The sequence below is a fragment of the Pleurodeles waltl genome, chromosome 3_2 (genome assembly GCF_031143425.1).
Source record: "Pleurodeles waltl isolate 20211129_DDA chromosome 3_2, aPleWal1.hap1.20221129, whole genome shotgun sequence".
NCBI classification, from domain to species: domain Eukaryota; kingdom Metazoa; phylum Chordata; class Amphibia; order Caudata; family Salamandridae; genus Pleurodeles; species Pleurodeles waltl.
This window is the reverse complement of record NC_090441.1, coordinates 76261840-76280839: the sequence shown is the minus strand read 5'-3', so window position 1 is coordinate 76280839 and position 19000 is coordinate 76261840. Positions and strand designations below refer to the sequence as shown.

At 43.4% G+C, this 19000-nt stretch overlaps 1 protein-coding gene across 1 annotated transcript in view; it reads left to right on the top strand.

The window, feature by feature from the left end:
* STX1A (syntaxin 1A) overlaps window positions 1–19000 on the top strand; it is a 702444-nt gene that overhangs the window by 632796 nt on the left and 50648 nt on the right. Inside the window, exon 9 of the mRNA XM_069226788.1 lies at window positions 15458–15568. Within this exon, the coding sequence (XP_069082889.1) occupies window positions 15458–15568 (111 nt within the window). The remainder of the gene's footprint in view (window positions 1–15457; window positions 15569–19000) is intronic.

Here is a 19000-nt window from a genome sequence, read left to right as displayed (position 1 = left end):
CCTCATCCATACAGAACGTTCCACAGACCAATCTCTTACCTCGCTAGGCATGATCAACTGTAGTGGCTGACCCACATTCACCCAATTGGGTCTGTACACTTCATGTACAGTTTCATTATTTTTGGAATCGTGGGTGGGTTTTCCCCAGTGCTATGGAACTGAATCCTAATACTTCTTAAATCAGCTGGCTCATTACATTTTAATTATTTTACTAAAGTTGGACAACACTCAGGAAGAGAAGCTTGGTGCTAAACGCTATATTATTTACCTGCAATCCACACTATTAGGTTTATCTCTTAGTTGCTAAGTACACAATGTGGGCATACTCCGTCAAACAGGCTTTAATAATGTTGCAGGGGTATATCTTAACTTCAATTACCCTTCATCTCTTCCTGGTCTGACATAAAACTGTGGACCACGAAGTTCTATATTTTGCTTTCTGCTGCATCACAATTGCATCAAGAGCTTGGTTTGATAGCCCATACAATTTAATCGAAAGCATTATAGCCATTGTAGTTGCTCATTTGTTAATACATGTCCTCACATCTTGCTTCAGAGCCACTCTTCACTGCCTTTGTAATTATACATGTGGAAAGATATCTCCTGTCTACCTTGCTATGAAAAGTAGATGAGGTTTTGACTAGGTATTTTGTGGTTTGGTGACATCAACAAGGCGTGATTAGGTCTATGCCTACTTTATAGCTCCTTGTGGTGGGTTTGTGACATAGAATATTGTGGCTTGTGACATTAATACGTATGATGTGCTTCCTTCTACCTTCTAATGGTGGGAATGGGCTTAAATGATTAGCGCAGAGGAACAGAAAAAGAGTAGCAAGAAACTAGGCATCTGGTAACCTTTCTTAATGTTCAGGTATTCATAATGATGTTAGTGAGGTGGCTCGGAAGAGTGCTCAGCACATTGTGTATTGTCAGTAAATAATCTGGACATTGCATGGGTTGCACTGTTTCTTGTTCTCTGGGTTGATGGTGTGGTTTGTTAACAATGAACAGTTTGTGCTTGGGCTGTTTCTTTCTAATAAATCCGAATGGCTTTTGATTGAATGTCTGTTCCCCGATGGTTTATGAGTGCACTCTTTTCTGTTAATCGGTCCAGATAATATTGCGGTTGGGTTGAGTTCACCTCCTAACGTACGGTGCATTATCTGTCTTCATTTTCGGCAAAGGCAGGTGCCAAGAGTGAAAGGATCATTGACTGGGTCTAGGGCAGGCGGGACGGGGCACTATGGGAATGATACTTGAAGATGCTGATCTTAGGGCTGAGGAGGGCACGAAAGTGCATATGCAGGGGTGAGACTTGATATGAGAGTGTACCTAAGGGGGAAGGGCTGAAACCAAGGTATAAATGCAAGTTCCTTCCCTTAGTCTCGGTTCTTGTTTAACCCTTTAATTAACATGCTGCTGGAAGAGAGCACACGCTCAGCCAACAGGTAATTTATGTCAGTTTATTGGCTCCCATCCAGTGTCTCTTGTGTGCCTTCTGTCTTTGCATGGTGTGACCCTTTTCTCTCTTTTTGCTCAGAACTGTATAGTTTATTAAAATAGGTATGCTTTCGATATAAGCCTGCAAGCAAAATGAAATTGTTCCCCAGTGCAGCGTGGTGGGCAGACTGGTCTCAATAATAGGGTAGGATGTATCATCTAGCCTAGGTGTATCTTCAGTTCAAAGCACCTCTGAGGGGATAAGGGAAACATCTTATGGTTTATTACTTTACACTCCACAAGACATTGTGAAATCTGTGAACTTAAGAGTACAAGACAGATGTACTTGTTTCCAGATGAGACATCTGTCAGACTGCTCACACAGTTCACAACAGGCCATCCGTTATGGTAGTGATTTTCAGCAACTCGTGTTTTTTTCAGTCAGCTTCACTAAGTCAGCTTCACTTATTAGGCAGGGTCCGCATTTGTAATGGGAAAACGAAACCACAAAACCTAACAATTTTAGTGCTGTTTTCTGAAAAGCAGATCGACTGGTTTTATTATCATGACACAGGGACAGTTGACCCAAATCTGCTCATTTTCATTTCTGCTTTTAAAACGCAGAACATTTTCTTTACCCTTTTGTGGCTCCACATACACATGAGGAATTAGACCTTATGTGCTCATACATCAGGACCTAATGGTATTTGGGAAGAAAGTGCAGATGCCTTAATTGTGCATCCAGGCAGCCTTTAATCCGTGTACTGCTCCTTGTGTCCCCTGAGGTTAAACTGGCCAGTTAAGAGACAATGATAAGCTGACTTACAGAGAAGAAAAGAAAATAGAGCATCGAGGATTTAAAAGCTATATTCTGAACAGCAGCCTTTCATAAGGGAATTTTGTGTATTGTGCTGCCCGAGCAAAATATAGGGATATATGGGGATATATGGGGACATACTGAGTGAATTCCCTGCAACAGAAGAAAACAGGCATAATTTAGAGAATAAATATATTACTGCCACATTCAATGGGAAGATCTTGGACTCTACTGATTGATCTGTATCATTGAGAGGAGGATTAGTGATGAGCTGCTGAAACAGAGCACTGTCCTTCTAAGACGTTGATGTGTTTCTAACGCCTGACGTGTGGCTTACATCTGCCCTGATGAGGAGGCATAAAGCCCTGAAAGTAAGTCTGATGAAAGCACGATTTCAGAAACACAAAATGTTAGCTTTGCTCCTTGGAGACAATTAAAGGTTGTTGGCAATAAGATGGGATTCCCACAGCCCTAGTCTCAACCTGAATGATGTCTTCAGATCACAGGGAACACATGCACCTATGTGCCAAATGTATATTCTGGTTAGGTCTGAATACACTTTTTCTTGGGTCGCATACCAGTTGAGATCTGTTTTATGGTTGGGCCTAAAAAAAGATTTTGAAATGTTTGGGTCAAAAAGTGGCAACCTTAGAACAAGTGCATAGATGAGCTGCAAAGGAGCGCTCCCTCATTATGGGTGTAAGCATGAAGAAGTGTGAGGGTCATCTGTGCCACAAGAGGATGCACAGTGGAGTACATATCCTACTACTGTCTTGATTAGTGGAGAATATGAGGGGGGAGCACTGATTTACTATTTACCATTTACCATTTCTTTAGTAAAGAGGTATGTGGTTAACACTGAGTAAGCTTCCCTATAATGAAGCTGGAAACATTGTTAAGAAATCATACTGGAAATGTATTTTGAGTAAAAATGTAAACTAGCAATCGGAGTTCTCTAGTACCATGTGGCTTGGGTTGGGGCTGCACTCGTAGTACCAGCTACTGTGCTTGAGTAAACTTAGGGCCCAATTTAGAGTTTGACAGACAGGGTACTTCATCACAAACACATGGGTACCCAGTCCAATCCCTTGGTCTGTACACTTTGTTTAGAGACTGGCAGACCTTAAGTTTTCCATTGACGAAGGCCTGATGTACTAAGGGCTGCCAGAGGAATGGCATTACACCACCCATCTTGGTAACATTGGGTCCTTTTAATGTACAAAGATGACCACTGGGCCGTTGGGCATCTCTTAATTTGACACAGTCAGGATGCCCGAGGTAATGTCCTCCGCCACCCTAATGGACAGAGTTCCCTTGCAATGACATAGGAACATTTGATAACAAAAATTGTTACTCACTGTTGCTACGTGGTAAAGGCCTTTCAGGCCAGGCTGATGGGTCTCTCTGAGAGCCTGTCAGTGCAGCTCTGCTTGTCTGCTTCAGATGATTGCAGAAAGCACAGTTGCAGGAGGAGGAAAGAAGGCGCTGGGGGTGGCCAAGGATGGGCAGGTAACCTTTGAGGCAGGGATATATAACAGAGGACATGTGATGTATGGCTCCTCCATTATTTATGTGCCACCATATAGCAGTTGAAAGCAGGGGCAGATGATTTTGGGCTGCTTTGCTCTTGTTGTCTATTGGATGTCACTCATAATCCCTTGGTGAAAAACATCCCGGTAATTCACTGCTACCCATCTTTAATTCCATATGTTGCCGATTGTTAGAGATGCAGGACTTCTGCAAGGAGAGCTATTCTTCCTTTCCCTGGATCCCCTCTTACTTTCCCATAAATGATCCTTTCATGGAGCTTTGGTGAAGGTCGGTTTTCTCTTACCATATAAGTGTTACAATTCCTAAGGAGTATCATCAGGTGCCATGGTGGAAGCATTTTACTTTTATTCGTTGCCTTACACACTGACATCACTGTCTTCCAAGACTATTGCAAATAAAAAAGGACTAACAGAGTCCTTTCTAGCTTGATCTTTCACTAACCAATTGGATAATTCAACAAGTAGGACTATATGAAATATATTTTGTCATTAATAAACAGGAGAACAGAGATACAGAACATCTAATGAGGAGTCCTACAAATACTTTCACATTAACAGCCCCTTCACCTGTAAGCCATTAATCTCATCCTCTAGAAAAGGAGGAGAACATAGAGTTGTTGCACTTGCTGGGACGGTCTGTGCCTGTTCTTCAATGATTAATCAACTCTCGCATTTCCGTACTGATGTGTTTATTTCATGTGTGAGACTATCGTAGCATTGTAGCTTCTCTTAAAGACAAGTATAAACAGCTTTCTTCTGTTTATGTCATTTAATGACATGAGATTTGTCTCCTGCTTTTCATCATTCTAAATCCTGAGCACACTTCTAAGCCGATCAGGACGGAAATCAGGAGATGCAGCACCTGCAGGATAAAAGTTCCGCCCCGGGGGCAAAATATATTTCTCGACAAGGGTAAACATATAATTTTGCCATTGACATGCGGTTATTTCGCACTAGAACTGTGCACCACTAGTAAACCCCTTGGAATGGGAAATTCGTGTGTTGGACCGAATTTTCGGGCCACAAAATCATATTTGTCATTCCATGTCCTTTCAGAAAAAAAACAGAAATGAGCCAAAGTCTCACTCAAAAACCGGCGGAAATAAAGGAAAAAGGCAGTCATGTTCTCCCGTTCACAAGCCTTGCGGAATTCCGTGAGGTAATTCCGCTCCACCTGACTCATAATTAGTCCTATAATGCCCATCCCTATTCATAATGTTTATAATTTTGTTTTGCAGGCAAAAAAATATGTGTACTTTTTTAAACTAAGCGAAGTTTGGCAGTGGTTTATAAAAAATTCAAACAGTACACACTAAATTCACATTTAAAACACAGCGTGTGCAAACATCTCAAGTTCTAATAAAAAAAAGTTGTATATTCAAGCAAGTGAGACCTGGTCAGCCTTGTCCAAGAGAATGCTATCACATAGACACTTCTATTATTAGACTCTTGACAGATCAACGGTTTGAAAGGCGCGCCCCTACCAGACTTAGAGCAGACCTGTTCAGTCCTCTTCGGGACAAAGGGAGAAGAGATGCTAGTGTGCAGTGTGAGAGTATGAGGACCCAAAAGCCCTACTTCTACATCTGTATTTAGGAATCTGTTGAAGCAGGTTTACTGATTCCATTTAACTATAGGTTAGGTGGCAGAAAAAGCTTTGGATTGAAGAGATTCACGAGTTACGATACCTCCAGACGTCCTTTTACCTTAATTTCCAAAGCCTCCTCGGTTCTCTGAAGAAAGCCAACCATTCAAGTGTCCTAAATTCCAGTTTTGAAGCCCCAGTCAGACTTATCTCTGGTCACCATCATGATCGTATGGCCAGGTACCCACCCTACTACATTCCAAAAAACATTTAGTGGTCTTCATGCAGTTCATGAAGTCAAGTTTATTTCAGTTTTGGCCATTTTATGATCTTTCCATACCAATATCTTTGATGTTTGCAAAATTAAGAAAACAGAGAGAAGTTAAAAAGATTGAAGGAACTTAAAGTATAATATTGAGTCAGTGGCCCAACGAGAGCCCCTGCAGCCCATGCGGTGCGGGGGAGCCCCGAGCTCCAAGGGGCCCCCTCAGCACACCACCTTGGACTGAGAGCTCTTGAATAAGTCCAGAAGGGTCCCCCTCAAGTTTATTTATGCCACTGCACTGAGTAAAGAAGAAAGGGAGAGGTGTAACACATAAATTGGCAAAATGAGAAAAGGAAGTAGATCCTGTACATGTTTAACCCCATGCGTTTAATTTAGTGGTTCATGAAGTTGTAGAACATAGCTAAATATTTCAATGAGGTTTTTACAAAACTGGCACCTATCATACCTGTTCAAATACCTGAAGCACCACCATTACATCTTACAGCGTCTACTACTGCGCTTATGCCTAGGATATTACCTTGGGAACCACTGGTCCTGTCTGTGACTGCCTAGACCACTGACCCGGGTATCTGCTGCTTTCCCTTGATTAAAAATGCATTCAAATAATTATATGGAGGAGGAGAAAGACAACAAACTAAAGATGATTCAGTTAGTTCATTGCCTAATCTAATAATGCTTTAGTTTTTGATGGTAATAAGGATGCCAAACTATCTCAAAGCAGGAGTTTTGATTCACATGATAGTGAGCAGGTCAAACCCAAAATTCTCAGCCCATGTACAAGAATGGAATATATCTTGAGGACACAGATCCACATCTAAGCTAAGCCTCACTCCTGTCAGGTGATGTCCAAGCCACTTAAATAATCTGTGGCCTCAACACATTATTGACTTTGAGAATGTGTTGTTTCTTGCCAACTTCAGTGAGGACAGTATCATCCTCAGCCTGCCCAACAGCAAAGCAAGGTTCAGTTGCATAGAATGTTTATCACAATTTAGCTTATTCCATCTAGTAAGCCAGAGTGGATGCTGTTCACAGAACTGTAACTTCCATGAGCTTCGGTACCTCTACTGATGTAGTGCATACCCAATACAAGGTAAGGACTGTAAAAGACAAAAACCTGTCAATGATTTCAATCAGGCTGACACAGGAGGAAACTCTACCCATTGCAGGCTCCTTCAGGTTTGATACGGCTATGGTTTTCATGGTTTTTAGGAGTTCTCAAACTACCGCGTAAAGCCAGATCAATCCTCCAGTGGTCAGAGGAGTAAATCCCTGAAGATAACTTATTCTATTTCTGCGTAGTTAAATCAGTGACTACCCCCTCCAATGTGTGAAGAAATTCTATGTTGCCCTTCATCTCCTCTAACCTATTTTCCCTGTTGTAAAATACCTTCTAGCAGCCCAACTCTCCTAAGAGACTGCTACTTGGTTGGATCATGCCCCTCCACACCTTTAGTCTCCACCTTCAATAGGAGACATTTAGGATAATGGCTGTGGCTCAAAAATACTCCTTTGTGTCAGCTTTTTCTCTTGGATTTGTAAGATATGCATATCTACATTTGTGCTTGGCACACCTGTGCTCCATCACCAGAATAATGAATTACCAATAGCAAGCACTTAACTACCATTGGCGTTCTCCCCTCACATATTGACTAATGACAGTAGCAGTAGCTCCACCACTTTTGCAAAAGGATGTGACATACAATTATGTCTACATAAAAGACATGCTGATTTGAAGCCAGAGCCTTGCTAGACATAGAGACAGGAAGGCTGGTCCTCCTTCAGAACTACACTCAGCACTTCAGGATGTTATTCTTTTCAGGTTTGCACTAATTTCTGCTTAGTGGTCTCAGTGTTCCCACACTGCTCAATATTACGCGTTGAACTGCTCCATCATGTGCCCATCTACCAGGAGTTCCTTCGAGAGCTGGACTGGTGTACAGCATATCTCCTTTCTCAAAATCTGGTGTTGTCAGTAGCATTAGATGTTTCCAAATACAGCTGTGGATCCAATTTAGGATCAGCAGAAATCTGCAACTTGTGCATTGAAGGACAGATCCATTCACATACAGATCCTAGAACTTAAGGTTATTTTTTTACCCTTGAATCTCAGTATTCTTTATATTGATGCATATATAACATGTAATAATTAGATCGTAAAGAGTGCTCATACATGCTGTTTAGACCGTGGGGACGATCCTTAAGTTATATGCTCCTAGAAAGCTGAATTGTTATGCTTTCAACGAATCGCAGTATGGGGTGCAATGAACAAAGAGTTAGGCTTTCATAAAATGGGATAATGTTGGATAAATTGTGATTCAGGAGAGCTATGCTTTTGGGGGAGTAACTGTGGGTGGTACATTCCTTAGAATTGGAACCAGAGATGCAGGGAGTCCCAACGTTGAGGGTTGGCGGGAGTGTATGCTGCAGGCTCAGTGAGCATAGGATCATTGTTTCATCTGCTAGTCTATATGTTTAGGTAGCTATCTGCTATCTCCTCCTTTCTGTTGTAGGAGCGCTTCCTGATGTTGTGCCGACGTGTTGTGGTGATGGTGTTTTGTGGTGATGGTGTAATGTGGCAGCTTTATCTCTGTTGGGAATCACCCCTTCTCCACTGAAAATGAAGCAACAAAGTGTCGATTTACATCTTTCTTTCTGATGATAAAGATAAAGACTCCTACTTTTTCGCCCTTGCTGAAAACAAGGTAGCTTTTTAATGCCACAGTCGTATATATCCTGTGAGGGCCGAGAGTTAAATATATCCCTTGATACGTACTATAGATATTGGGCCATAAGGTGTAATTGAAACATATCACATCAGGTACAGCTATTACTGCACATAACTGCCTCATTTTCATCCCACAGCACATTGCCTCATATTCAGATACCTTAACATTGGATATGGCCTATAATAAGCAGTTTACTACAGATTGCTTCAAAGATCTGTCTCTCTGGCTCACACTATACTGCATTCTAGCTTTACCATAGTCAGCATACTACATTCTTCAGCATAATACCTGCCCACTATGATCAGACCAATAAATATTGCATTCAAGATCCTGCCCAGAAGGATCAGTCAACTACATACTTCAGCTAGCTTCTGTTCATCATGTTTAGCCCACTACCAACTTTTAAGTGATCCTTGAGGCATTCAATGTACACACACCACATAGCTCACTACAGATTTATTCAGTCATGCCAGTCGGGTTCAGCTGCAGATCCTCATGTTTAACCTGTATCACACCACATTTAAGGTCTCTGAGGATCAGCCCACTGCACACTGGATGTAGCTGAAGTCAGCAAGGTCTAGCTTATGCACTGTCACTAGTGGATTTTTGCCTAGTCTAACCCATTGGCCTCCGCACATAGCAGCTGTTCCAAATGATAAAGCAGTTGCAAATTGAATGCAGCCGTGTCACTCAAGTGCAGTCCACTATACAGGTCACACAGATGATGTCTCTCAGTCACATCGTACTGCACAGTTCACTTAGCTGAGTTCTCTTAGGCTTATCCCACTACACATGGCACAATAGTGATGTCATTAGAGTTCATCTCATTACAAAGTTTATTTCATTCATATATCTTTTTTAAACCTTTATGCATTTTCTTGAATACAAAACCAATTACATCAATTTGTGCTTTGTTTTGAGCGTGAGTGTCAAATCATTCCCGCCCCCCTTACCACGGAAAGTAGTAGAACTATTAGAGTGCAGGTTACATCACATGTACATAGCTCACCTTGCAGAGTACTACTTATAACGATCAACTGGAATCCCACCTGACAGGTCAGTTCTCCTATTTATAAAATAACATTTCACATCTCCGGATCACCCTGGTCTGCATCCAATTCCGACTCATCGAGCTCATTAAAGGAATCCAGCATTGCCTCCCAGACTGCAAATCATCTGATCTTATCATCTGTGCTCAAGAGCCGCATGTGATGCTCTTCCGCCACTCCCCACTCTGACACATCTTTAACTCACAATGCCTCACTGGGGATCTTGGTTCCCATCCAGCCTATAGCAATTCTTAGTTTAGCAAGTAGTAGTGCCAGTTGTAGGAGCTTATAGGAGATCTTGCGTCCCCTAGGTTTTTCCACCATGCCCAAGAGGCATAGCCCTGGCGTGATTGGTACTTCAGTACCTACTGCCTCCCCGATGCAGGGCACCACCACCCTCCAGAAGTCCTGCATTTCCTCACACTACCACGCCAGATGCAGGAACGAGGCAGTGTGCACAGCCCTGTAACCTGATGGGATACATACCATTAAGCCGGGAATGTGTCATATATGTGCGGTGCAAAAAAATAAAGTGGAGTAATTTGAACTGATTGTTACAGGACACCTTCTTCACCAGACCGCACCGTTGCACCCAGCTTGAATCTTCAATGACTTCCCCTGGGTCATGCTCCCAGGCCACTTTTGCCTTGTACACATCTTTCACCAGATCTACATGGATTGCTATATAGAACAGGAAAATGAGGTGCCTGCCCTCCCCCATCGAATCACTTCCCCCAGCACCTGTGAGGGTGGTGGCGCTGCTGGGTACGTACTTCAGAGCTCCTTTGCAGTATTCTCTAGTTTGGAAAAACTGTACAAAGTGACCCCTTCCCACATTGAAAGCGTCTTGGGGCTCTCGAAAAGTGAGGAAAACCTCCCCCGGGTAAAGTTCCCCAGCTAAGAGCATTCCCCTCTCTCCACTGTTCCAAGGACAAATCAATGTCAATAGATCTAAAGGATTCTAGTTCCCAGATACATAATTCCCTGGCAACGGGGGCTTTGTGTAACACTTTTTTCACCACCAACTCCCACACTTGTGCAGTGTGGTGGGCCAGCTATGGTATTGGGACATCTGTATGTCCCCCTCTCATTAAGATGCACAGCAGTGTATTATTGCTGATCATACCCTACAGGAGCCGCTTCTCCCAATTTTCAGTATCTGTCAGCCATCAGGCCAAGTCTTGTGGGTGTACCGCACAGTAATAAAAGTATCCTCGTTCCTCCAATCCCCTTTTCAGAATAAGCCGCACCACCCTGCTTCTCTTCCCCGCCCATACTAACGAGATAAGGAGACTATTGACAGTTCAGAAACAATTATCAGGTATAGGGAAGAGTGCATTCAGCACTAGATAGAGACACCTGGGTAGAAAGACCATCTTAGCGACTGATGCTCTCCCCATAACCGACAACGGCAGCATGTTCCAGAATTTGACCAATCTGGTGACGCCCCATACCACCCTGTCCACATTGATGCTCCAGTGATTCTCCGCCGTCCTAGTGTCCATAAAACCAAGATGACAAAAGCTTTCTCGCTCCCATCTTATACCCAAGTCTGGCAATTGGTTTAGCGGCAACTCAGTTAGCCCCCTCCTCCCACCCCCCAAGAGGGTACTGCATTGTTTTCCTGATGTTTACACGTAAGCCAGACATCTTTCCGAAGCTCTCTGTGACCCATCAGTACAGGTAGCACCTCTGTGGATGTATGAACATATTCTAATGTATCATCTGCATATAGCGAGACAGTGTGGGCCAAGTCACCCACCCGGATTCCTCAGGGCTACAGCTCCCTGCACAACAAAGCAGCCAGAGGCTCAATCGCCAGAGCGAATAGCAGCATCGAGAGGGGGAATCCCTGTCAAGTGCCCCTCTCCACCTCCCAGGTTTCTGACACCTCTCCCCCAATCTTAACGTGGGCCATAGGTCTGGTGCAGAGTAGCTGAACCCATCCTCAGAAAACCGGTCCAATTCCCATCACCCTGAGCATCGACTTAGGATAATTCCACCCAACTGTGTCAAACACCTTCTCAGTGTTGAGTGACACAAGTGCTATCTCTTGCTCCAGCCCAGCGGTCTTGTGTATAATATGAGTGAAACGTCTTCAATTGAGAGCTGACCCCCTGCAGCCACTTCGCCAGCACCTTAGAGCACATAGCTTGGAGATTCAGCCATACGCAGATGACACGCAGCTGATCATCTCATTCAACAAGGACAGAGCAATAACTAAGCAATGCTTTCTATCAGGAATAAAAGCAATTGCTACTTGGATGTCTAGCAATTACCTGCAATTGAATGCTGGCAAGACAAAGATATTATTGTTTGGGAAGTTTAGGTAATAGCAACAACCAGCTCTTGTTTTTACATATTGCGTATGCTAAGGAAAGCCCTCCCTTTCCTACCAATCACAGCTAAGAAACATTGGTGCAGGGGCTTATAATTAGCCGACTGGACTATTGTAATGTCCTGTTAACCTCTGTAAATGAGAGCTTACTTGCTAAACTACAAGTAGTTCAAAATATGGCTGCATGTCTTATCTGTAACTTATCATATGGGACAGCCTCAGCCCCCATTTTGCAATCACTGCAATGGTTACCGATCAGGAAAAAATATTTTCAAAATTTGCTGCCTTACTCTCAAAGCTTTAAGGTGTTCTGGCCTGCAGTATCTCTCTCAGAAGCTCTTGCCTTACTGCCCTATTAGGCCCTTACGATCCAGTGAAAAAGTGCTCTTGACTCTTCCCCATATAAAAAAATCAAAGCAGTGGTAGAGCTTTTTCTTACCTGGCCCCTTTTTATTGGAATCAATTGCCGTACAAAATCCGGACAAGCATGTATTAGCAGCACTTCAGGAAATTGCTCAAGACTACTATGTTCTAGCTTTAACGCCAACCACTTTATCTAGGAGCGCCGAGATACCCCTTCAGGGGGTAACTGGTTTTAACATAACATAACATAACATAACATAACATAACATAACATAACATAACATAACATACCCTTACAAACTATTTTTACTTCAGAGTTAATCATAGTGAGAAGTCTGTAGGATGGAGGGCCCTCAGGGCCCCCTCAAGTTTCCATATGAGACAGAAGACCCCTTTGTGCATAGTTGGGGTAGGATACCAATGTTCTGTGCCTCCATGAGAACCTACAACAATTTCTGCCCCAGAACATGTCAATAGGTTTGATAAAACTCAGTGGGGAAACCATCTACCTCTGGAACCTTGACCCTACTCAGCTTCCGGAGTGCAGCTTTAAACTCATTCGGCTTGAGGTCCTCCTCTAAGTTATGTGCCTCTTCAAGAGAGAGCCAAGCCAGGGTCAACTCCCGAAGGAAATACTCCATCATATCAGGATGAGTTTCATTATCCGCTCAGTATACCTGCTGGAAGTGTGCTGCCAGTGCAGCCAGTATTGCATGTTGTGTTGTCACCAACCGCCCCTTACTGTCCTGAAGTCATAGGATTGGTGGGATGTCCTGCTCACATTTCAGTATCCAGGCCAACAGGTGGCCAGATTTGTCACCTTCCCTATTGAGGTGCTGGTGATAGGACCTAAGCATATGTCTGTCTAGGGTGTCCCACAATCTCTGTAGTTCACGTTGAGTGCATGCAGTCTCTCCTCTGAATGCGGCAGAACTGACCTCTGCCTCATAAAGCCGAGCCAAAGCTTGTTCACCCCTCCTGATATCTGCTGCAAGCTGCTGACGCACCCCACACATCATCCCAATACAGGCCCCACTCAGGATGGCCTTAGCCTCCCATTCTGTGGCCCTGGTGTTTGTAGTACCCCAGTTACCATCCAGGTACTGCCTGATCTCTTCCCCCAATGTCTCCTTACTTGCCGATTCCGTCAGGAGGCATGCACAAGCACTGCCTGGCGTGAGCCACACCCCCAATCCACAACTTTGACACACTGACAGCGTAGTTTGTATAACTTAGTTTCACCCTGTTACACACCCCACCAAGCATATGTGTCTTGGGTTTCTCCGACTGCACACTGCACCATAGTAAGGGCTCTGAAATTCATCTCATTCCACAGTCTACCTAGCTAATGTTTCACCAGTTCCTTCCATTACATTGTTCTCTTTTCTCTCATATTCCTCACATTATACAACAGAACTAGCTAATATCTCATAGTTTCAGCTCATTGCAACATCACGCCTTGCTGATGTGAGATGTTGTTAGGCTTACCTCATTGTACACTTGTTAATTTAGGTTATGTTTGGCCAACAGCACAGTCTAGCCAACAGCCCTAAGATGTAACCAACTATACAGCTCACTAAACTGATGTGTATAAGGTTTATTCCATTACACAGTACACCTAGATGAAACTTCTTTGGCTCAAATATCACACAGCTCACAAAGATTATGGGCCTGATAACAACTTTGGAGGAGGTGTTAATCCGTCCCAAATGTGACGGATATACCACCAGCCGTATTACAAGTTCCATAGGATATAATGTACTCGTAATACGGCTGGTGGTATATCCGTCACTTTACTGTCACTTTTGGGACGGATTAACACCTCCTCCAAAGTTGTAATCAGGCCCTATGTCTTTTGAGTTCAGCTCATTGCAGCACCACACCTAACAGATGTACCTAATTGCACATCTGAGGTTTCTCAGATTTAGAGCATCATACACAGAACCTACCTAATAACTCAAATGCCCATCGCATTAGATGGCCCATAAAGCTAAAGTATATAAGGGTCATTCCACAACACAGTTCACCTAGAAGATGTATGTGATCCCATTGCACAGATGACAGCTGATAATTCTTAGATTGTTCCCATTGAACAACACACCTCAGTGATGTTGCTGAAGTTCAGCACATTGCACAGTTCACCCAGGTGGTTTCTTTTAGTTTTGTTTGATTGCATAGCTCACTGAGCTGATGTCTGTTATTATTATAGAGTCCACACATCTGACACCCCTAAAGTCTCTCACGTTCCTCCAATTACATAGTTCACCTAGTTGATATCCCACTGGGTCCTCATATTACACAGGTCAACTGGATAGTGTCCCCCAGGTTTCTGTAATTGCGTCCTCACATCTAGCCCATGTATCTCAGACTTCATTCACTTCACACTTCACTTAGGTGATGTCTGTCAGGTGTAGTCTGTTACACATTAAACAGTGCTGATAATCTTTGAATTCCTCCCATTACACTGCTCACATCGCTGATGTATACACAATTCTCACAGATTCATCCCATTTTCCCACACAGAAAGCTGATGTATCTTGGTTTCATCTAATGCATTTTTGGTTCACCCATGGTACAACACAACTGATTGGTGCCTCATGTGTATTTCATCAAACATATCATTTGGCTGATGTCTTTCATATCCTGCAGAGCACATGCTTACCTGATAGCTCGCAGAGTCAGTACATCACACACTGAGCTGATTACACTTAGATGAATTCATTTGCACATCTCATGTGGCTGTTATCTCTCTGTTTCATTCCTTTTGTACATCATTCCTAGTCGATAACACTCATCTTTAGTCTATTGCAAAATGAACCTTGTTAATATTTGTCTGGTTCAGCCTAATCCAGGTTGCTTATGGAAAGATACAAATAGATGTATTCCTTTTCACATTATACCTTGTCGATAACTCTTATATTTAGTCTACTGCAAACTGAACCTTGTTAATATTTGTCTGGTTCAGCCTAATCCACTTTGCTTATAGAAAGAGGCAAATAATTAGCAAGACAATTAGTTGAGAAGGGCTGACCCACCCCAAACGTTTTGCCCCAAATCCAAACATATAAGTAATCTGTAAATTACCAGGAACACATTACAAGAATAAAATAGATGGAAAAATTGAAATATAAAAAAGTTGTCTAAAATAAAATCTCTCTTTGTCTCTCTAGGATGGAGGCTGATGGACAGCAATGAGCAAGACCTGGAAAACAGGATAGATTGCATTCTCCTATATGTAGGTATGGTATAATGTTAGCAAGGTAACTCCCTATCACTCAGTTTTCTTTTCTTTGCTTTTAGGGAGAAATGATCGATCGCATCGAATACAACGTGGAGCACTCTGTTGACTATGTCGAAAGGGCTGTATCTGATACTAAAAAGGCTGTCAAATACCAGAGCAAAGCAAGGAGGGTAAGTGCAGTCAAAGACCAACTGCAGTCAATCTTGTAATGCACATTCTGCTCATTTCTAACAAGTCTGTTCTTGCTGTGCAGATTACTATCAAACCTCTCCTCTCCTGCTAATGCCTGGCTACTTCTATTTTCCTCTGATGAACACTGTTATGTCCTTCCCATCACAGTGGCATTACAAGGCTCTGTCCACTCTATGATAATCACTGTCAGGCCTCTCTTTTATCTGTAGAAAATGCTCTCTGGAATCTCTATCTCTCTTCAGTGTACTGATCGCTGCCAGGAGTATTTTCTCAATCTGCAGGTCATTGTCAGGCTTCTCTCCGGGTCCTATCTTTTTTATTGTTACCCATCAGACTGCTCTCTTTTCTGCACTGACCTCTGTCAGAGCAGCCTCGTTCCTCATTGTGGTGATTACTCTCAAACTGTTCTCTCCTTTTTTCTCGTCCTTGTCAGACCTTTCTTCTCAATGTGTTAATCACTATTATCACTTCTCAAGATGCTGATCACTACCTAGTGGTCTGACAATTTCTCTGTTCTCTGTTCTTATTACGGGCAGGCCTCCCCCTGTCTGTGCTGGAAACAGCCAGGCCTCTTTTTTTCTTTCTGTTCTAATTGATTCCAAGACCTATGCCACGCTATATTAATCCAGCAGCCCTCAAGTCTCATTGAAAATCAATGTTTGACTTCCATCTTAAAATTCTTCATTTTCAAAAACAAATTTTGACGGTTCCACATCATATCTGTAAGTGTCTCTCAGGTGCAGCTTTGTCTGCTGAGAATGGGGTGTCTTGACCCTGCAGTGGGCAGGGAGATCTTGACAGCATAGGATTATGATTGGTAGAAATGGAAACATGTTCAGTGCTTGATAGTGTTTAAGTTAGCTCTCTTAAGTGGCCCTTGGCCACCATCATGTATTTGGTCTTTTGGACTACTCCATGAGAGAGAAACACAAAGAAAACATACATTAGACCATCTGTTCTTTGAAAGCTTCATTGTCAAATCACCACAGAGAACTTGGATTTGTTAGTAATGTACTGGGATGAAATATTCCAGTAGAACACATTTCCCAATCATTCTCCCAGCTCTGCCTAAGAACCAAGTGTTGTGTACATGCTCCCATGCCCTGCCTTGCCATTCAAGATTAAAAAGAAAGTGTCCTCGAGGCAGCTGTTAGCTGCTGATACCTGGTCCTCCTTCTCCTCAACATTTTAAGGGGAGAGATGGGCGAGAACAACTGATAGATGCCCTTCATTATTCTTTTGAGGTTGATGCAGGACTGGGACAGAAAATAGCCACCAATATGTCCTGCCAGAAAAAGTGACAATAAAATCACCCTTGACCTTGGTCAAGGAAGAAGTGTAAGGGAGTGCAAAAAATAAATTTCCAGCCATTAGCTAGGGCCAAGGAGTGTTTAAAAAACAAAAGGTGAAAATTAAATACACATCCTTCCTCTCTCACCCAAACCCCTGCCATTAGACACAATTGGGGGCAGGAGGGACATACGTAGTTCTCCTTTGCCCATGAACAAGTTGGGGGAATGGCAGTGGTCTAATCAACAGCAATTCTCTAGTCACTTAGCAGGGCCTTTTAGGATTAGGTTTTACACTCCCGCCCTGTGGTAGGACCGGGATGTGTTGTGTTTGTAACCACTCGTGGTTCTAGTCAGGCCAAATAGAGTGGGGATCAAGACCTTTTTCTTTTTTTAGCTTTCCCTGGCCTGTCTGTCTGGCTGGGGAGATCTCTGCATAGATTGGCTCTTCCATAGCCCGTACAGTTAAGCATAATGCGGCATTAGCTCTTCCCACGGACTGCATTTTTAACTTCCTGATCTTCATAGACATCAGGAGGTTTTCTGTACATATGTGTGGGTTTACCCTCATAAAAAAATGCTACACTACCGGCCAATTTTTCACTGGCTTAATATGTTTATTGCGTTGCTTAATCCATTTCCCCTCTGAAGGATTTGAGCCAATCACATACTTTGATGTTTATGGCTCAATTACGATGTTTCCGCTGGACCGACCGGCAGAAACCTCTGTATTAGGAGGTTTCCGCTGGTGAGCTCATTGGAAACAGTGCAGCAGCATTGGCCTCAGCTTCTCAAGGAGCTGAGGCCAATGCCGTCACACAGAGGGTGCCCCCAGCACCTTCGGAATGCGCACTTCCTACCATAGCTGACGGTGTGCATTCCGAGGGAGCTGGGCAAGGGGGCCCCTGCACTGCCCACTTCATGGTCATGGGCAGTGCAGGCCCCCCCCCTGTGGCCCCCAGCACTGCCTTTCGACCAGCCTTTTCATGGCAGGGACCCCGCCATGAAAAGGGTGGAGGAAATAGGGCTCGTGATCAGCAGTGCTGAGCTTAGCACTGCCATGGCTGACCGTCGCCACCCCACCGGGATCCATGATCCTGGCGGTGGGGGCAGTCCCCTGGTGGTCCAACCACCAGGGTTGTAATCTGGTGGTCAGACCGTCAGGAGTGCAGTAGTCCGACCACCACTGTGGGTACGGCGGTCCTATGCATTGCCGTACTCGTAATGAGGCCCTAAAACACTTTGGGCCTGATTTAGAAGTCGGCAGAGGGGAATACTCTGTCACAAACATGACCGATATCCCATCTGCCATATTACAGTCCCACTCTTATCATATTGGGATCGTAATACAGCGGGTGGGATATCTATCACGTTTGTGACGGAGTATTCCCTCTGCCGATTTCTGAATAAGGCCTTTTATGTCTATTTTCATTGATGTGAAAGTTGTCAGCGTTGCTATTACTAAGAATAATATCAGATATTATTTTATTGCTTCAGCCTAGGGTAAGCAATGGTGTTATTATGCTTAGAGAGGTTTGTTGGCTGTGCCCTAAGCTTTTTACTTTTCACTGTCGTAGCTGGACTTTCACTTTTTAGCGAGACTGCTGGTTTAGGGGTGATGGCACTTCTGTTTGTAGGTGACTGAGTCACTCCCTACAACAAGCCACAACTGTCGGCCCAACCTTCTGGGGTCACAAACAGTACCTCACCAAAACTCAAACAGTAAAGGTGATTTCTGGCAGCCTTAAGCATGGACTCTAGATTGCAACTTCTCAGGGGAGTCATGGTGGAATGGGAGTTACCCTTTACTATCGTTAGAATTAAGTCTCATACACACATAGGCAATGAAGGAGATGCAGGAGAGTTTTCAATATATTTATTGAAAAGACTGCAATCTATGATACAATGCATAGGCTGCAATGATTAGGATAATGAGCAATAAAAAAAAGCAGAATTGTGACAATGAAAGTTGTGAATATGAAAACCCCCATCATCTTACAATAAACATAAAATATGAAATTTCTAACCAAGAAAACCTAATCTCTACCCTAATAAGAGCTAGGTGTGATAAACCCTAATCTGCCAGTACCATGTCCATGAGAAGCGCCCCCCCAGCTCTTG